Below are 21,728 nucleotides of genomic sequence, written 5' to 3'. Positions count from 1 at the left end.
AGGATGGTCTCGATCTCCTGACCTCGTGATCCGCCCGTCTCGGCCTCCCAAAGTGCTGGGATTACAGGCTTGAGCCACCGCGCCCGGCCTGACTTTGCTTTTAAGGAACTCCTTTCTCCCTGGAGGGACCCACAGCCCCACATGGTGCTATACTTTTAGGACAACAGGTCTGTCTGCTGAGCTGAAATGTTTCACAGCAACTGAAGGTGTGTATGCATGCAACCCCCGAATCTACCCCGTCATCTTATTTCTTTAGCCTTCCCACCACATCCCCCAACCCCACCTCACCATCCAGTTGTAATTAACCAGACTGGGCTAATTGAAAGCTTTACTGCTATACAACTTGAGTTCTTCAGGCTGATTCCCCATCTCCCACTCATCACCACCACACTGACACATAAGCCAGTTGCCCGTATCAAGGCTTTGAGTCCCAAGATGTCATTCTTCCCTCCAAGGCAGTTAGGATCCTCTATTAAAGCACGCAGAGTTTCCAGTGACCATAAAAGGAAATTGTATTGAATACTCCATTTCTTACAAGTGTTTAATCAATAAAAGATTACAAATACATCTGTAGAAACAAAACAACAAATCTCTGCAGATTTAAAGATTCTATTTTGAGTAAGTATAGAGAAAGATAAAGCTAGGATGGCAGGTAGATGCTACTTCAAGTACTACCATTGCTCCGTTGGGAGGAGTGGCTACCTGCAGCATTGTGTTAAAAGGGATCCTGAAGTCAAATCTGAGCTGAGTAAGAAATAATTCCATGATCAATTAGTGTTACACAGGAACAAACAGTGGCAACATGTGAGTCATTTAATTGCCAAACCTGGAGGGGTCATTTGCATGGGTTTGGAACCAGACAGATCTGAGTTAGAATCTGAACTCAGCTACCTGGTCTTGGGCTAATGTTAAACCTCCTCAAGTTAACAGTTCCTCTTCTGTTAAAACAGTGATAAGAATGCCTCTAACAGAGTATTATTGTTTCCATTAAATGCGGTAGTATTTGCAAAGCACTTACCATAACATGTAGTATATATTAAGTACCTAATCACAGAAGCTCTTACAATATTAGTTCTTTGGCCCTAAAATTAGTTCTTAAATATAAATGCCTTGAAATATGCTCCTCTGATTTAAAAGTGTGTTTGTGTTGATCTCCATCCTCTTCTCAAATCAGTAAACCTTGTACTGGCACATGGGAGGTGCTGGGTAATAATCAGGTGATAAACACAGGATTTCTGCCCAGCAATCTCTCCACCAACAGCACACTCTGTATGGCAGGCCACTCTGAATGGCTCTGACTGAACTCTTAGCTTTCCCTAAAAATAAGCTTATAGTCTGAGTCACCCCTTTCTTCCCAGGCTCCTCTGAAAGTTGAACAGGATGTCACAAAGGCCAGAAATAGCCTCCACATTCCAACTCGAAATTGGTTCTCCATCAGCTCTAAGGCTTTCCGCTGAAGCTGGGGAGGATGCTTCTTCTGGGTTTCAGTATAAAGAGAATGCCTTAAACAGTTAAAAAACTAACGGTGGCTGACGTGGTGGTTCATGCCTGTAATACCAACACTTTGGGAGTCTGAGGCAGGTGTATTGCTCGAGCCCAGGAGTTCGAGACCAGCCTGGGAACATGGTGAAACCCCATCTCTACAAAAAATACAAAAACAAACAAACAAACAAACAAACAAAAAACAGGTATTGTGTTTCATGCCTACTGTCTCAGCTACCTGAGAGGCTGAAGTAAGAGGTTCACTTGATGCAGGAGGTCAAGACTACAGTGAGCCATGGCCGTGCCATTGCACTCTAGCCTGGGTGACAGAGTAAGACCCCATCTCAAAAACAAACTCCCCAAAACTAAAGATGACCAGTCTATGGAAATAATGGAGAGCCACTGAGAAGCCTTCAGTAATGTACCACACTGGCAGGGATAGGCAGTCAGGAACCCAGAGTGGTTCCCTGCCTCATCCTGCCTCCACTCTACCACCACAGCAGTCTCTGATAAACCACAGGCCTTCAGTGGCTCTTAATCTCTCACAGACCACATCTTTGTCCCCCTTGGAACTGGTCTTCTGTGACCCAGCACCCCTGAGCATCAACCTCACTTCTCAACATCCGCAAACCACACTGAGCTTCACGTCACTTCCTGACACTGCTCTGCTCCATCACAAACCTTGTCACTTTGCCCATGCCCCTCCTTTGACCTGCATACTAACATAATCCTTCTGTGATCCAGCACCCCCTGCCCATCAACCTCACTTCTCAACATCCGCAAACCACACTGAGCTTCACGTCACTTCCTGACACTGCTCTGCTCCATCACAAACCTTGTCACTTTGCCCATGCCCCTCCTCTGACCCGCATACTAACATAATCCTTTGGCCTTGGCCGCCCTTACTGGACCTAGCCTGCTTTTTGCCCTCTTGGGGAGGTTAGGAGGTGCTGGGACTGGGTCCTGGAGCACAGCAAGGAGAACTGTGAGTCTTGGAGACTCAGGTTGCAGAACAGTGACCTGGAGAGGAAACGGAGGGCAGCAGGGCAGGTGGCTTGGAGCAGTGGAAAGACAGCTGGCATAGAGACATGGATGATATGGGCTTCAGCCACAGCCTGGATGAACTTGAACAAATTACTCAGCTGAGCTTCTGTTTTCTCTGAAATAAAATGCAGAAAATAATACCTTTCCTGCTCCTTTAGGCACAAACAAGTTGATAGAAGGACAGAATTCTGTAAACTTTAAATAGCTGTGAACATATGAGGAATGTTTTGTTTATTACCAATGGGGAGTAGTGACACCACACTGGGTCCTGAGCAAAAACACAGACAGGACTGGGGGTGGCTTAGTTGACATTTTGAACTCCTGTGATGTAGTTTACAGCTTTGCTCAATGTTTTTTAACTGGCCAGGTGAGGGAATGTTTAATACTTATTACGTCTTAGTGTGAAATGTGGTTCCATGCCTTTCCTGATACAAGGCTTTGACAGGAGACAGAGGGTTATGGGATACATGAGTGCGTGGAGGAGGCAGAGGTTTGAGCCATTAATGGCAAATGGCACCCGTTGTTTACAGGCCCCTTAGCCATTCCCCTGGGACACAATTTCTACTTCCATAGCCAGAAGCAGAGTAGGGTGCACTTGACCATCACTGTGAGATGCAGGTATCATCTGACAGCATGCAGGGACCCTGTCCCCACAAAGATATATTGAAGTCCTAACCCCCAGTACCTCAGGATATTTCTGAGACAGGGTCCTTTCAGAAATCATCAGCTTATGTCATTAGGGTAGGACCTATTCCAACATGATTGGTGTCCTTATGAAAAGGGGAAATTTGGACACACAGGCAGACATATGTAAAAGGAAGATGATGTGAAGAGACACAGGGAGAAGCTGGCCATCCCCAAGTCCAGGAGAGAGGCCTGGAACAGATCCTTCCCTCACAGCCCTGAGAAGAAACCAATCTAGCTGGATATCTTGATTTCAGACTTCTAGCCTCCAGAACTATGAGATGATAAAATTTTTGTTGTTTAAACCACCCAATTTGTGGCACTTTATTATAACAGCCTGGAAAACTAATACAGAGCCTTTATAACAATCCAGGGGAAAAAAGAACTAGGAAAGCCACAACAGTCCAAATTAGGAAGAACACTGATGTGGTTATCTGGTGAAAGCCACAGATACTAACCCAACTCTGGACATTTTGGGACCTGATGGTCTATATGCCCAAAGGAAACTAAACTAGAGATGACCTGTTTTTGTTTATTACAATAAATGTAGCAATAATGAATCTGCAGGCCACCTGCTTCCCACACATGCCGCTGCCCAGGCGGTTCACAGTCAAGTTGTGCAACGGGGAGGGTGATGGCTCTTGCAGAGCTGCTCGGAGCTGGTGCATGTGGTGGGTGATTGCTGGTAAAGGTCCTAGCAGTCCCACTGCTCACTGCTGCTTCTGAGTTCAGAACCAGGAAAGGTTCTTACTCTGTAGACTTGCAGGATCTGGGTAAACCAAACGGCAAGTTCACACTCTAGCTGGAAATTGCGGATGCTTTCCATGCAGAGGGGAGACATCCAGAGTGAACTGATCTCAAACACAGTCCCAGCATCCAAGAAGAGCCCCTGATAAAAAAGGTGAAGTTGGCAAAGCAACTGTTTCAATTCAAAAAGCATTCAGTGAGTATCTGTAATGTGCCAACTTCCCTCACTCCTCTGAAGCTCAGGATAACCCCAAGCTGGGCCTGAAAGCTTCCCTTCCTGTGCTAAGCTGAGTGAGAACTTAGAAAGGGGCCAAAAGACACAACCAAGCTGGGAGAGATGGAAAGTGAATGCAGAAAAAAGAACCTAGATAAATTTGCTGGGGAAGAACCCCGAGAAGGTAACAGAGGTAGCATCAGGCAAGGGAAAGGAGGAAGCCATCAGAGCAGGGGCCCACTTACAAAAGAAAGAAGAGAGAATTCAGGGCGTTTGGGGATAAGTCAGAATTTAGGGCACCCAGCCAAAGGTTATCTTCACCACCCCCCTAGCTAACATTTAGCACCGCCTTCAGTTATGAATGTAAGCACAAGCCCCAGGTAGATCATTAGTACGCACATGATATGGTTTGGCTCTGTGTCCCCACCCAGATCTCATCTTGAATTGCAATCCCCATAATCCCCATCTGTCAGGGCAAGACCTGGTGGGAGATGATTGGATCACGGGAGCAGCTTCCCCCATGCTGTTCTCATGATAGTGAGTGAGTTCCCATGAAATCTGATGGTTTTATAAGTGTTTGACAGTTCCTCCTACACACATGATCTCTCTCACCTGCTGCCATGTAAGATGTGCCTGCTTCCCCTTCCACCATGATTGTAAGTTTCCTGAGGCCTCCCCAGACATGCAGAACTGTGAGTCAATTAAACCTCTTTCCTTTATAAATTACCCAGTCTCAGGGGATGTTCTTTATAGCAGTGTGAGATCGGACTAATATGCCATGACTTTATCAGGAGTAGGAATTGCAGACTTTTTATATAACATTACAGTTGTTGGAGACAGCTCAAAACATCACTTACATTCATCAATAATTTGCCATTAGAGTAAGTATTAGAACTTCCACTAGATTTTACTTATTAAAAAAGCATGCTATCTATAACTTTTCTAATATTTTGTTGACTGTATATCAATCAAAACCCATGTTATCTATTACGGTTTTCTAATATTTTGCTGACTGTACATCAATCAATCAAAGCACATTGTCTATCACAGTTTTCTAATATTTTGCTGACTATATATATATTTCATTGGTTATATTTTTAATCCTAAATATTTTATTTTGTGCATTTCAGCATTATTCTGAAAAGGGACCCATAGGTTCTACAAGACTGCTAAGGAGTCCAAGATACAGAACAAGAACTCTGCTAAAAGTCACTAAACTTGCTTTGACACTATGCAAAACGTGTTGTGACAGGTGGAGAGTAGATAATGGTTAATATGACATAGTCATTGGTCTCAAGAAGTTTACAGTCAGGCAGGAGAGACAGACAGGAAGTTATATTCTTTGCCCCTCTCTTTTTATTCCCTGACTTCTATTCCCATCAACAGAGTACGGCACCTCTGCTTGCCCATATGGCACTCTGTGATCTAGAAAAAGCGCCCCTTCCTCAAACCCTGATGGAAAATTGCCCTAACAAATACACAAGGCTACAGGGGCCTTGCGTGAACAGTGCCCCGGCACAGGGCTCAGCAATAAGGCTGAACTACAGAACCAGCCTAAGGCCTGACTATAGTGAATCTCCACAGAAATGTTAGGTAAGAAGGTTCCTTACACATGTATGCCAACTCCCTCATGTCTTGCCCATAGAAGATAGCTCTAATCTATCTTGACGTCCTTTCTCCAATACCTAAAATGCAGCTTCAAAGATCTTCCCATGGCGGCACTATAGATGGACGCTTCCTATCAGTTAGAGTTCACATAAGAGCTGAAAACCTTTTGCCATTCCAGGCTTAAGGCTTTACCATTTTTGAGAAATCGATATTGTCTTGAGGGATTCTAGAAAATAAAAAAGCCTTTGACATTTAAAGAAATGAATCCCTAAGGATGACAGTGAAGACTTAAAGGAATAAATCCCTAATGGTAAAAGAATGGGAAGTACATTTGGTCAGGTAACCTTTATGTTATACTACATCATTGATTTTCAAAGAGGTTATTTTGTTCCCCAAAGGATATATGGCAATGTCTGGAGACCTTTTGTCACAATGAAGAGTTGGGGGTGCTACTAGCATTTAATGGATAGAGACCAAAGATGCTACTATCATCCTATAATGCACAAGATCGGCTCCGCAGACAGCAGAAAATTATCTATCCCAAAGTGTTAATAGTACTTCAGTTAAGGAAGACAGTGTGGTGCTTCCTCAAGGGTCTAGAACTAGAAATACCATTTGACCCAGTCATCCCATTACTGGGTATATACCCAAAGGATTATAAATCATGCTGCTATAAAGACACATGCACACGTATGTTTATTGCGGCACTATTCACAATAGCAAAGACTTGGAATAAACCCAAATGTCCATCAATGATACACTGGATTAAGAAAATGTGGCACATATACACCATGGATTACTATGCAGCCATAAAGAAGGATAAGTTTGTGTCCTTTGTAGGGACATGGATGAAGCTGGAAACCATCATTCTCAGCAAACTATTGCAAGGACAAAAACCCAAACACTGCGTGTTCTCACTCATAGGTGGGAACTGAACAACGAGAACACTTGGACACAGGAAGGGGAACATCACACACCGGGCCCTGTCGTGGGGTCGAGGGAGGGAGGAGGGATACCATTAGGAGATATACCTAATGTAAATGATGAGTTAATGGGTGCAACACACCAACATGTCACATGTATACATATGTAACAAACCTGCACATTGTGCACATGTACCCTAGAACTTAAATTAAAAAACAAAAGAAAAAGAAAAAAGAAACCTTACACTGTAGGGTTGGCTTCCCATTCTCCAAGCAGCTGCCCAGAAGTAGCCCATCTAGAGAATTTCAGAATCAAGCATAGGTATGACCAGAAAAGCAAAGGTTGTCCATCTGCAGTGAGCAATTGTGAGTGTCCACAACCCTGTCCACTTCAGCATGTCCACAGGGCCAGTGCAAGTACCGCAGCAATCATTTTGTAACCCGATTTCACAATTATGGCTCTGCTATCTTCCAAAACCTTGAGCAATTTGAAAATATTTATTAAGGCACCAAAGTCCCTTTGGAAATTTCCAGGCAGACCAGACTTAAAATTGTAGCTGGTGTTTTCGAATAAGAAAGGGAAGGGGGCAGAAAGGAAGCACTTAATGATTCAGAGATACCAGGGTCAACCCTGCCACCACTGGCCATGGGCAGCTTTTACCTGGTGGCCACTTTATTTGTAAATCAAGGCACTGGTCCCAAGGGTTCCATGAGGTAACTGAACAGGGAAGGCCAGAAACCATTCCTCACTGGCTCCCTGCTTGGACTCAGGGAATGTGGCTAGTGTGCTCTCTGACCTTTAGTTTTTCACTAAGTGTGCTTAAAGTTCCCTGAGAGAGAAAAGTGAGGGTTCAGGCAAAATCCAGGGAGTAAAAAAAAAAATTCACCTGGAAAATCTGCAGTGCTTTCCCTCAACCCTCAGTCCCGGTCAATAGAAAGAAATTTTTTTAATTGTATGGACTTATTTTAGATGGGCCAAACTGTTACCTCTAAGAGATCTGATTTTCTGGTTTTCAAAAAAACAAAACAAAAACATGCACTTGGCTTAGACAGCAAAGGATATAATGAGAAAATTCCACAGTGGCAAAACTCACATGCCAGCTTCAGTAAACAAAATCTCTCATCATGGTAAGCCCAGAAAACAGTGAAAAGGATATCTGAGATACTTTATTGGTCTGGACTGTAAGCAATGAGACAACAGTGATTTCTTTAGCTAAAAGACTCCTGGAACCTTCATCACAAATACAGCCATTGAAATATGCCATGTAGAAAGCAGGGGTTGGCAAAGTTTGTCTCCAGATGGTCAGATATCAAATATTTTTGGCTTTACAGGCCATAGAGTCTCTGTTTTAATTATTCACCTCTGCCATTATAGCACAAACTCAGCCATAGACAAGAAAGACATACATGAACGGGCCTGGTTACGCTCTGGTAGAAGTTGATGGATGCTGACATTTGAATTTCATACAAATCTCATGTGTCATAAAAGATCCTTTTTTGAATTTTTTCAAACATGTAAAAATGTAAAAACCAGGCACTGCTCATAGTCTTATGGAAAGAGGCTGCAGGCAGAATTTGGCCCACGGGCTATTGTTTGCTGGTCCCTGGTCTAGACCGAAAATTGGAATTTCCACTCATTTTTCATTCTGAAATTGCTATCTAAAATCAATTTTCCTTCTTGCCTCCTTGTGATTCTGAAATCACACTAGTAAAATGGGAAAATGAAAAAACAAACAAACAAACAAGACAAATAAATCAGCCATCACACCACTCTCCACCAAAGTATCCAGGCTGGAAAAGATCTGGTTGTGATCACTGTGTGACTCATCTTCTACCCACCACAAGGCACTGTCCTGCTCAGTGCAGTATAAGATATATGGCTTGCTGAAGGCTAGCATTCCAATGTTATTTTTAAACTCATCCAGTTTGAGCAATCTCTTTGTTTAGTCTTTTCAGACTTATATTATTCAAACGTTGGGCCAGAGAAAAAGGGTAGAGGAGGGGCTGGAAAATGAACCGATTTCTGAAATCCAGTTGTCCTCCTTCCTTGAGTACATATTAGATCATTTCTTCTTCTCCAGAAAGGATATAACCAGTTGCTCACAAAACATTTCTTGAAAACCCATTTACGTGTAGAGAAAGCACTCTTATCCTTCCAACACATGCCCTATCTCCCTATAAACATGCTACTATTTAAAATCAAAGCATACAATCGCTTCTTGGCCTTTTGGCTAAGATTAAGTGTAATAAAATCAAAGAGTATTTTCAAAGAGTATTTTCGCCCTTTGGTGAAACACAGATAAAGTAGCTTTTGAACTTACATTAGAATGTGGCATGAATGTGAAGAGGATGGGTTTGCCAGATAAAATATGGAATGTCCTGTTAAATGTGAATTTCAGATCAACAACAAATAATGTTTTAGTATAAATATGTCCCCATGGAATCACTGAGCATCCTATGCATTTAGTTGCTAAATGGAACAACCCTAGTAGGGGATAGTGAAAAGATGACCCAGGCTGGAGCAGAAGGTATCTACTGGGAAGAAGCAAAAACTTGTTACATAGGTATGGTAGGGTGCTCACTATGAAACAGCTCCCCACCAATGGCTGGCAACCAAAGTTTCATGTTCTAGTCAACCCTCCCACCCTCAACTGATTCTTAGGGTCTTCAAAGTCAGGGGACAAGGTAGCACCAAGCAGAAATACTTAGATTCCAGTTAGAGTTTTAAAATCAGGCTTCCTGGGAGAATTTTGGGGGCGATGGAACTGTTCCGTTGCCTGAGTGCACTGGTGATTGCACAAATCTACGCATGTGTTCAAATGAAGAGAGGTGCACATCAAGAAAGTTGATTTTAGTGCTTGGAGCAATGGCACACAACTATATTTCCAGCTACTTAGGAAGCTGAGGTGGAAGGATCGCTTGAGCCCAAGAGTTCAGGACCAGCCTGAGCAACATAGCGAGACCCAGTCCTCCAAATTAAAGAAATTTAGTAAGTCTATTTTTCTCTTCACTCATTTTCATTTTTTAAAGAGTACTTGTAGATTTTACTTCTTACAGAGAACTCATGAGTTCATCCAGCATGCTGAATAAGGAACTGATGTAAGTAGCAGCACTGACACTGACCCAAGACTATGGTTTTCTTACAGGGTATGGATCCCAGAGGGCCCTCCCTGCTATTACAAATGGCCTTCTGGCAGGCCCACCCCATCAAGGTGCCCAACATACTTAACTGTATCTGCATTTCACATAGCTTTATGCTGTACCACACCCGCCCCCCCCCCCAACTCCTATTCCCACATACTATTGGCTTTGTAATTAAAGAAAATAGGTTGTGAAAGGCAGACATGGAAAACTGGTGGCCCAGGCTGTGGGTAGAGGGGGGTCATTGAGACAGGGAACAAATCCAGCCCACACCATGTTAAAATCTGTGTTATGTTTGGTTTGGCCCATACAGTATTTAAATTGTTGTGAGCATTTAAACATCAACAGACTTCCTTCAAAATTGGATTCCCAGGTTCTCTTGGAAAAGCAGCAGACCCTGGGCTCAAATTTCCACACAGTACCCATCAGCTGGAGTTGAGTGCTGTCTGTGTCCTCAGGAGTCTGCCCTCTCTTGGCTACCACAGTTCCAAAAACTCAGCCAAGTCAACCTGGTACCTGTGCACATCTGAGATCTCACCTCCCTAATGTAAGGTATTCAGCAGGGTGGCTGGCACATGGACCATCTCCCGAACTGGGAGCCCTCCCTCTGTCCCCTTAAGAAAAGCTACATGATGAAGTACCATCTTTCCCTTGCTTTCTGAAGCCTGGGGTGCCCTGTCTCCCTATAGGGGAGAGGGCCCACTTCTGCTGGAGGAAGTCTGGAAAAGACTCCCTCCACTGCCATGCCAGGCTGCGTCCTGCTTTTCTCTGTGGACCCAGGTTGAGAGGGGATGAGATATGGAACCATCCAGAGGCAAAAGTAGGAATATGTCAAGTAGAGAGAGATGACAGTGGAAAGAAAGGCAGGTAATTAAGCAGTTTACATTACTTTCACCTTCGCCTCCTCTTGTCTGTATTTTCAGAGTCAATATTTTCTCTTCATTCTCCCTCATTGCATCCAATACTGATCTGACATATATCATTCTCACTCCAGTATGAATAAGGATGGAGAGTGAATAGGCTACTAGTGTCTTATCTCTAGTCATCAGTAAGATTGGAAAGTACATTCTACCGCCGCCTCCAGGACCTCCTCTGTCTTCTGACCCATCCCTGCCAAACCTATCCCACCTATTGTTAAATATCCTTTGGGTTTTGTGGTGACTTTTATTTGATTAACAACACTGAATTTTGAACACATATGCTCAGACATCAATGTTTATGAACAAGACTGCCTGCATACCACCTGGAAAAGAAAAATGGGCCATGCAGGTTACAGGAGCACTGCTATCCTAGAGTATACTTTTGATTACCTGAATAAGTAGGGCTTCCTTTTAGCATCACTCACATTAGCCTTGAGCTTTTTAGATACTTCTCACAGTTCCACTGGAGCAAGGAAATTTTCAAAGCACTTCCCACCCCAGTAGAAACAGCACGTGATATCAGCCCAAGATGTATGTCAAGTCTCGCCACAAAAACTCAGTGTTTAAGACCAATCAGGTGCCTGGGGAGAGCCACCAGACTGAGTTCATGCTACCCAGCCAAGAGGCACCTTTCTTAAATCCTGGCCTCTCTCTCTCTCATGTCACATGCAGGACACACACACTATCACAGTTACCCAAATCCTAGAGCCCCGTCTGGTATTTATTGGCCTCAAAGTTGTAGACATTAGCACTCAAACACAGACAAAGAAAATCCCCTGCCCGCCACCAAAGGGGTTAAGTTTTCAAGCATGTTTTTCTCTTAAGAATAACATTTTTTGGTAACCCTCAAGGTTTTAAGTTTCAGCCCTGAATTTAAAAATAAAGTTAATACTTAGATGACTGGTTATAATTTAGCAGAGGGGGGAAAAATCCCACCCACCTAGAATAGTAAGTAAACCAGTATAATTTTTTTTTTCCAGGAAGAAAGTAAGAGTAGGTTTTACAAATGCCTTCAAGATATTTGGTATTGCACAGGCTGTCTAGAGCCTAAAAGCCTGTAGGGTAATGACATAGGCTTCCACAGGGAAATGATGGACAGGAAGATGTGTTCTGACTTCTGGCCCATAGTCTTTTCATCTACAGCTGGGGCTTTTATCTTGGGGCTCACATGGCTTTTCTTTCCCCTTCGATCTTATGCAAAAGAAAGGTACAGACTCTCTGTTCTTTTCTTCTAGCTAAACGTATATGATCCTATAGAAACAGTGATACTAGGGTCAAAGATTAATCCAAAGTATTTTTAATATATATTCAAGTATTATGTAAATAGGCTATAGTCTTGTCTCTGTGTCTGTCAGTCTGTCTCCCTTTCTGTGTGTATCTAATAATCTCCTTTTGAGCATTTTAATTCAACAAGAGACTAATGAAAAATACTGAGATAATAATTAACCAAGGGCACTGTAGCTCCAACATGCACTGCCCCACACCACCCTCTGTTCCTGTCGGCATTTCCTGTCAGAAATAGATCTCAGCTGTGTGGTCTTCTCCTAAACCCAGAGCACTTACGAGCAACCTTTCCTCTACAAACTCCGCTGTACTGTGTGGCCCATCCCCTACAGTCTCCATGTTCTTTTAGGCCTCATCCTGTACAGTGCAGCCTCTGTGCTTTGTGTTTTAAGATATATAAGAGATCCAGTGAGGCAGAATCCTTCCAAAAATGAAGGGTTGGCTCAAACAACGCATGTTACAAAGACAGGTGAGGGAAGCCTGCATGATATCTTTGGAAGAATGAATTTGTCCTTGATATGCCAATAACAAGTCATACTTGTATATACACAGACTGGCTTCATAGAATATTAACCATCATTAAATAAATGAACATCAGTTTCTGCTTCTCCTGGCATCCTATTGGAGTTGCCCATGTGAGAAGCAGTCACATCATGAATTAGCACCTGCAGGCTGGAGAAGGGGCCACTAGGCTTGACGGGCTGATCTGCTATGGGATGTCTTCATCTACAATACCATCATATGTATGGCACGCCTCTCTCAATGAGGCTGTCATGGTGTTGCTGGATGTCTCCTCTACCGCATGACTTCTTATCTCACTGAGGTGTCCTCTAAGGCCTCCCCAAGGGAATTCTGTAGCTCATAGTTTCAGTCAGTCAATCCCAGGCAAACTCTCTCAACCTGCCCTTCCAATCCCGGGCAAGCCTTCCAAACTGGTGTTGTCAAGTAACCAACAGATCTCACTTTACTTAAATAGATTAAAGCAAGTTCCTGAGATAAGCAAAGACCTCTTCTTGATTAGCCAATCTAATGTGAGAATGACAGAGCTACACAGGGTGTCACTCTTGCCCAGTCTGGAGTGCAATGGCAGTGATCACAGCTCACTGTAGCCTTGAACTCCTGGGCTTAAGTGATCTTCCCACCTCAGCCTCCCAAGTAGCTGGGACTATGGGAGTGCGCCACTGCACTCGGCTTGCATGACTTCCAAACTGGGCTATGTTTAAGGCTCTCATTAATCAAGACTAAATTTGGCCTTTTATTCTATTTCACCTCTTCAGAATACACACACCACACAAATTCCTGGGCATATCACAATGGGCATGTGACGCATATCGGGACCCAGGTCATAATCTTCCTTTACTATTGATCTCCTACACTTCACCAGTGGCTTTCAAAGTGTGTTCCCCAGAATAGCAGTTGCAGCTGGGAACTTGTTAGAAATACAAATTCTCAGGCCACATCACCCTAGACCTACAGAATTAGACACTCTGGGAGTGTGCCCTTGCAATCTGTGTTGTAGGGAATCCTCCAGGTGATCCTAATGCACTAACGTTTGAGAATCACTGTTCTATACCATACATGACAAAAACATCGGTCAAATGGCAGTTGCTGCTACTATGAGTCCTACCTGAGCCCAGCAGAATCTCCCTCCAATGCGCATTACTTGAGGCTAATAATAAATCAGGATCAACTCAAACATCCTGGCTGACAAGAGATAGTCTTGGGCTTCATATCAGGTTTGCATTTCAGATTTGCCTACCTTGAGTATAGGTTCTTAAAGATTCTTTTCTAATAACAGAAGTTTCCCAAATTAAGGTGAAGACTTGATGTCGTTTAGATTTTTTTGGTTGAGTTAGAGAGCAATTACCTATCTGGACTATCTGGATGTGAGTATTCTGAGTTTCAATAATGTCAGTGATTGCAAGGGCTCATTTAATGTCAAAAGATATCGCAAATAAGCACTATTTATCCAATGATCCAAACATCTGGACACCAAACTCACAAAGCTCTGGTGAAAATGCAACCTGCTATTACAACATTATGAAAGATCTCAGGGGTGCTGATAGGTTTACTTCACAGTATCCTTATGAAATCCAAATAAATCAATGCATAAGGAAAGCATACTGTAAAGTTCAAAGCTCTATCTGTATCTAAAGGTCACAAAACGTCGGCCTCTTGATCCAAAGGAATTGTGTTGTGACCGCCAATCTTTTTAAAGTTTTTAAACTAGTTAATACTGTTCTTTTTTAAGTGGGAGATCTCACATTTTAAAAATCAGATTTCTGGCTTCTCTTGAAAATGAGTTGATGTAACAACATAAGACCCACGTTCTCACAAGGCATAAATTAACTGCATCTTAACTGAGAGGTGGCATCTGCTCTCTAAGGACCAATACTTTTGACTCAATCTGTGTCCCTCATTTACATTGCATGCTGGCCCCCTGGCCTGTTGAGTTAACAATTCCTGCCCATGACAAATAATCCATTTTATTATTATTAATACTATCTTTATGCATTGAAAACTCAGGAGTTACAACATTTATCTGATTTCCTAGTATTTATCTAAGTTCCTAGTTTGGCAAAAACATTGCGGCTAATAGAATTCTCCTTTCACTCTTTGTGTCCACTTTCTGTTTAAAGATGTGTGAGTTATGATTTGTTGATTTGCTTATTATAAATAGGAAAGTTTGTAAGTGCTTAATGCATGCTTTCTCTGAGCATTTCCCAAGAAACCTCTAAAAGAACCATCACAAGACGATGAAGTGGGTACGATCATTATCCCCATCTTACGGGTGAGGAAACCAAGGTAATGACATCATACAGATACTAATGGAAAGACCAGGACTTGCGCCACGCCTTCCTGACACCAAATCCATGCTGGTAACTACCCCACCAGACTGACAGCCCTTGGGACCACCGTCTCTGTGCATCAATATCCATCTGCTGTCTCAGTCAATTTCATACCACAGAATGACTAACTCTTACTGCCAAGCAAGTTCATCAACATTCCCAAATGGGATCAGTGATGAAATGTGGAGAGTTCAAAGGACCAACAGCAGTGACCCCAAAGCATTGGGTAGCCCCCAAAGAAATACAGAAACAACTCTACTGGGCCCTGGTTTTCCTTTAAATATTGACAAACTATAACCCACAACCCCCCGGCTTAGCTTTTCCTATGATGACTTTTTCTGTTTTTTCATGATAACTGCTCTATGTCTCAGAGAATTTTAAAGTTTGTCAGAGCAGCTGCTCTTTGTCCCAATAAGCTGAAGACTGAAATACTCAGAGGTACAAATAAATAGCAGGGAGGTGTGTGACCCTTATGCATGCTGTGTAAGGCCTGCCTTGGCACTCCCAGACACAGCAATGACCCTGGATGGGCCCAAAGTGTCACCTATCCAGTGGGCAGCTCCGCAGACTCAGCCAAGTTGAACCCTTCCTCAGCACCAATATCCCATGCACATGATTTTTTAGGCCTTAACATGGAATTTTAGAAGCTGGGTGTCATCTGCATCTCTGAGACAGAAGATAACAGATGAACGACCAGGATCTTAAATCCTCCAGTTCTCTGACAGCTGCATATCAATGACACAAGTCCACAAGGGACATGGATGGGGATGGTCCCCACATGAATCAGTGTCTGTTTCTACAGGGCTTGGGTTTGGGTCTCTAACTCCTCTGAGGGATCCTTGGGAAACTGGACTGGATAGTACATAAATCATGGCAAGGACTTTTGCCCACACTGGGCAGGCCAGCCTAAAAGGACTGGATCAAAAGCAGGCTGGTGGCCTCCTTAGCCACTGGCACCACATTCCAAGCCTGGTACTCAAGGCTGTAACGCTTCCAGGCAAGAAGAGGCATGGAGAGGCAAATCCAACGAAAAGCCAATGAGCACTTCTCTGTAAGCCCACGGCACAGCCAGCCTAGGCCAACAATGTATACCCGGGTCTATGCAGGACTGAGAACAGAATCAGATGAAAGCCATAAACTCACTAGCTGCCCCCTTGGTGAGAGTTTCAAGAATGAAAGAGGCCGAAAGTGAAATCCTAACAAGGGCATATTCCAAAGAGACACATCCAAGCTCACTCCTCTCCTCCCAGTCAGAAGATTTTAGTCCAGCAGGATCTTAGTGGCAGTTTCAGCCCACATCAAAGCATCCTTCCAAGGCTGGATGTACCACTAACACAAGTGATATGGTTTGCTGTGGCCACACCCAAATCTCATCTTGAATTCCCATGTGTTGTGGGAGGGTCATGGTAGGAGGTAATTGAATCACGGGGATGGGTCTTTCCCGTGCTGTTCTTGTGACAGTGAATCAGTCTCACGAGATCTGATTGTTTTATAAAGGGGAATTTCCCTGCACAAGCTCTCTTCTCTTGTCTGTCGCCATGTGAGATGTGCCTTTTACCTTCCGCCATGATTGTGAGGGGCCTCCCCAGCCACGTGGAACTGTAAGTGCATTAAACCTCTTTTTCCTTATAAATTAGCCAGTCTCGGGTATGTCTTTATCAGCAGTGTGAAAACGGACTAATACAAGAATTGGGAGTCAGGAGAGGCTGGGATTTACTACAACTCTTCCACCTCTATCTGTGTAAGCTTAGATAGCTCTGAATACTCATTTGTAAAGCATGTAAGATTTGCCCTACACACCTCAGGAAAGAGGTAGCAAAAAAAGGTTTTCATAAAGTACTGTACAAATGCAAAGATCATTTTTATTACTTCACAGAGTGGGTTCTAATTAAATGACAAAATTCCCTAAAGAACAGCATAGGTTAGATTAGCATTTCCTATTTCTGCACATATATATACATACTTATGCTGGTCCCTGGTGTAACCTGAGCCTTGTCCACGTGGCTCTTAGGAGTTTCACCCAAGACAATTTCTATAACATTTAGTTATTTTCACTCATGCCCAAAGAAAACTGTCTTCCTCTCCAATGTGCAGACATAACAGCACCCTCCCCCAAGGTTGGTTTCCACTGAGACACAACAGCTTCTTCGCCATGGGAATGTTACTCATTCCATTAAATTTTATGTTGGGTGTTTCCATGCACTGAATCCAGGCTTGAAAGACTCTCAAAAGCAGGTGGGCCTCCTGGCTTGTCCCAAGCTTTCTCATTGCAATGGAGTCAGTCTGCTGCTCCCTCCTGGGCTCACACTCAGGCTGCTGAGACCACCTGCACAGTGTGCTCATGAGAAAAGTGTGAGACGCTGCCGCCATCTTGGGTGGTAGCTCAGGGCAGCAGTCAAAGCAAAGGCTCCAATGGCCTGCTGTGGGCAGCATTCAAATCCTGGCTTTGATACTATCAGTTTAATGTTAGGCCAGTTCTAGAACCTCCTCGCCTATAAAATATGAGTAATACTGTAGTGCCTACTTCATAAGCCTCTTTTTAGGATCCAGTGAGATAATACATGCTGAAAAGCATTTCAGTGTTCATTCTGAGTTTGTGTCTTTAGCTACTGACTTAACTTCTTCATGCTTTTGCCTTTCCCTTTCTCACACTAAATGTCCTGAATAAATAATAATCAAATAACAAATAAACAAATGCCTCCTGGTAATTGGGAAGGTTATGACGTTACTTTATATTTTATTTTACCCAATTTTCAGGACTTACTCAAATGTCTTCTTTTTGGGGAATGGTGTCACAACTCTGAGACTGGTTTACATGTTCTTCCTGGGTACTCATTTTCATAGTACTGGATAGTAGCTGCTTATGTGCTTTTCTGTTTCTTCCATTAGACTATAAATAACGTTAGGTGAAAAACAAAAAGTATTTCACACCATGCCTTGCTGAATGAACAATATTAAATAAATGGCAATTGCTGTTATTAGTCCCTGGGATTACCATTCTCATTCACGCTGTTTCAGAGGCTTTTTTACCATGTTCTAAATGTAAAGTTTGGGGAGTATCCCTACAGATGAAAGGAGCATGTGAGCATAGAGATCATTGTCAAAGATGGACTTGCTCTTCTTTTGGCAGAAAATAGGATAAGAGTCATCTTTTCTCATTGATTAGTTCCTGGACATAAATGGAAGACTCCAGTAAAGCACTGTAGTTTCTAAGTATTTAATTCACTTTTGTGGGGGGGATATTCCACACATGGTCAGGTGACAAGCATCTTAGGTCTCAGGACATCTCTCCTTCAAGAAATTATGTGCAAAAGGTGAAATAAAGGTTTCAGCCTCTGGTGGCTGAAACTTGGGGACATCAACTTTTCAGTGTTGCCAATACCTTCCCAGAGGAGGCAATCTGTAAATGACTACTGAACAAATGGATGAATGAATCCTCAAGTCATATCTCTGCCTCTGTCTAAAGCATTTAGAGAAAGTGATACTGGGCAGGGCCCTGACTTTCAGTCAGTTGAAGGAAGGGATTAAAAACAAAAAGCTGTTCAGACCGAGTATAGTGGCCAATGCCTTTAATCTCAGTGCTTTGGGAGGCTGAGGTGGGAGGATCACTTGAGGCCAGGAGTTCCAGACCAGCCTGGGCAACATGGCAAAATTCCATCTCTACAAAAAATTTAAAAATTAGCTGGGCATGGTGGCACACGCCTGTAATCCCAGCTACTGGGAAGGCTGAGGTGGAAGGATGGTTTCAGGATGCAGTGAGCCGTCATGGCAGCACTCCAGCCTGCGTGACAGAGTGAGACTCTGTCTAAAGAAAAAAAAAAGCCGTTGATACACATTCCACTTCAGAGACGTTGCTTCTGACCCCCCACAGGACAAGACAGCAATACAGACAAAAGCTAAGGGCTCTGCTCAACACCATCCAATGGCAGCTGCCTGCCAGGTGCTTCACCTCCATCCTAACTAAACCTTACAACCAGCCCAGGAGGTAGAACTCATGAGCCCATTCTACAGATGAAGGAGCTGAGACCCAGACTAAAGACTGCCCAAGGCCCCGCAGACTGGAATCCCAGTCGATGCTCTGCCTCTGAGGGAGAAGCCCAAGTAGGTGAAGATGTGAGGACCTATTCTCTTTTTCCCTCACATTGCCAGAGAGACTTCAGGAGTGCTAGGTTCTGGGGGCAGGCTTGTGAGCTCCTCGGGGCCCCCTGAGAACTCCAGGAAGGTGGTGAGAGAGTCAGGTTTGCAGAATTCAGAGAGTGAGCACTAGGCCAAAGCATAGCATAAAACCATTTATCGATATGGCCATAAGTCCCCCCACCCAACTCCCTCTGTCTCTTAATTATCTCTGTCTCTCTCTCTCTCTCTCAGACACACACACACACACACATACACACACACACTTAGCAAATCTGTCCTGACAACATCCTCAGTATCCTCAGGGAATTGGTTTCAGGACGCCCCCCCCCCCACCGCCCTTGGATATCAAAATCAAAGGATGCTCAACTCCTTATAAAATAGCATGATATTTGCATATAACCTACTCACATCCTCCCACATACATTAATCATTTTCAGATTATTTATAATACGTAATACACTGTAAATGCGATGTAAACAGTTGATTTTATTTGTTCAGGGAATGATGACAAGAAAAAGTCTGTACATGTTCAGTACAGACTCAAGCTATCCATTATTTTTTCCAATAGTTTCAATCCAAGGTTGACTGAAGGCGTGGATATGGAACCCATGGATAGGGAGGGCAGACTGTATAGGTGCACATTCATAAGAATAATCAACAGCTTCCCCGATGCACAGGATAAACTCAATTCTTCAATAACTGAAGAGGCACGAGTGAGTATTTGTATGTATTCTTATACACTCAAGAGAATTCCCAAAGATTTGCCTAGATCTTTCTTGAAAATCGACTTGGCTTCTGCTGGGATTACTCAACCGCACTTGGAAAAGGGTAGCCCCAGTGTTAGCAGCTACTGGCTCCATGTTTGGAAAGCAAGTCCTTTCATGGAGTTCAGCTGTTCCTCAGGCATCCAGTAAAGCTGGTTGTGCAAAGGCAGAAAATGTGACAACTGTTGGAAGCCTTCAGCAGCGGCCAGTGGGAACAGCCCCTGCATCAACAGTTAAAGCAGCCTATTATCCAGTTCACACAAAACACCCACCAGCTACATGGCACCATTAACTCAATATCACCATTCTTATCAAGTTCATGACACACTGGCCATGCTGCCTTGCCACCAACTTTAGAAACCACAAATAACTTCACAAATCATCAAAATACACATGCACAGGGGAAAAGAGAAAGAAGAAAAAACAACCTTCCTGAGTTCGGAGCACCACATTCAAAGATTAGCTAATAGGCAAACCATGGCATTTCAATATTGCCAGCAAACATCTCTCTCACCTCCATGGTGAAGTCTCCAAGACACTTCAGATTTGAGGCGTTTGAGAAAGAAAGTCTCAGAGCCATGGAGACCACGTCAAATGCTTCTAAAAAAAGAAGGGTCTGTGTGCATTTTCCCAATGAAGAATCTGTTCAAAAAGGCTTTGGAAAACACTTTAATATACTTTGCTTCTAAAACACTACACACTATTTCTCCAACAAATTTATATGTGTTTCCAGAGAACTTCCGAACTGGAAAAAAAAATGTATTTAAGTGGAAGAATGTCTGGAGATTCTTTTATTCCAATATGTTAACGGACCTTCTTTTTTAATTGTTACTATTTCATATGGTAGCAGTAATCATTCCCTCATCCTCGAAGGAAATATATAATCCAGCTGTGGTGGCTCCACTAAAAATACACATCTGTGGATCATTGGCAACACTGTGTTAAGATTGCTCAAATCTAGGCAGTTCTTTTCTAAACCCAAGATGCACATGGGTACACTTTTCTGAAAGTGCCTGCGAACTTTGCCAAAACTGACTGCTCCTTTGTATGCTGAAAATAGGTTTTCAGACACTCCACACCATAAGGAGGAGGCTCTCATGGAATATTATAACCAGGACCCAGTTGTAAGAAGTCCCCAGACCTCCAGGAAGGTGGCTTGCGCCAGTGCCCTTGTCAATATCAAACAGAGAAGGGAAAACTAACATTCCCGGTTTGTGGGAGGAGGTTCTACCGCGTGGCTGGCTGAGTCGCTGACTCCTGGTTTTCCACTTAACAGAAGGACGGCTTCCGCAGAGAGGATGGCAGCCACCCTTTGGGTCACCCTTCTCTTGGTTCTCCAGGCTATGAAGTCAACGTATGCCTGAGCATTCGGTGATAATATTCCTGGAGTTCTCCCCCTACCCCAAGCCTCTGTTTAGTCCTTCCCCAAAGTCCAGCAGCAAGCATCTTATTTTTAAGCCAATCTTCCACATTCAAATCCCCAGTCCAAAGTGCGCCCTTGGGGGTTTCCATGTACAGACATAGAAAAGAAAAGGCAGCCTAGCTGAGCCCTGACAGAGTTTTAGCCCCCGGAACATATGACCTGCGGCTACTGTGCTGGCATGCCGCTCGCCCCGAAACCCTCGGGGGCCCCGTTCCACCCCAGACAATAGAGCAAGAAAATAAAATGAAAGTGGACTTACTGCTATGGCTTGCAGCCTTTCCTTGTGCAATTCCGCCTCTGCCATCCTGGAGAAGGGCACACAGGCAGGGGAAAGAGGAAAGAAAAAACACACGCTGTAGTCACCCAAGGAAACTGATGGGCACCCCGGGGGGCTTTGCTAGAAGCCGGGAGAACGCCGAGGGACGGCTGGGGATCCTCTCCGGGAGCGGCGGGCAGAGCTATGCGCACGGCGGGCTCGCCCGGACTCAGCCTCTGGCCCCCGCCCTCC

At 43.7% G+C, this 21,728-nt stretch overlaps 1 protein-coding gene across 4 annotated transcripts in view; it reads right to left on the bottom strand.

Annotated features, from left to right (window-relative positions):
* PALM2 (paralemmin 2) overlaps window positions 1-21,728 on the bottom strand; it is a 476,431-nt gene that overhangs the window by 153,397 nt on the left and 301,306 nt on the right. For 3 of the 4 annotated variants that reach the window (XM_011954585.1, XM_011954589.1, XM_011954586.1), the window contains one exon: window positions 21,480-21,525. In XM_011954585.1, the coding sequence (XP_011809975.1) occupies window positions 21,480-21,525 (46 nt within the window). Of the gene's footprint in view, window positions 1-21,479; window positions 21,717-21,728 lie in introns of those variants that run through there. The other variant, XM_011954587.1, reaches the window with a different exon arrangement.

This window comes from Colobus angolensis, unplaced genomic scaffold (assembly GCF_000951035.1).
Source record: "Colobus angolensis palliatus isolate OR3802 unplaced genomic scaffold, Cang.pa_1.0 Scaffold386, whole genome shotgun sequence".
Lineage (NCBI taxonomy): Eukaryota > Metazoa > Chordata > Mammalia > Primates > Cercopithecidae > Colobus > Colobus angolensis.
The sequence above is the reverse complement of the archived record's forward strand: the minus strand, read 5'-3'. Positions and strand labels throughout refer to the sequence as shown.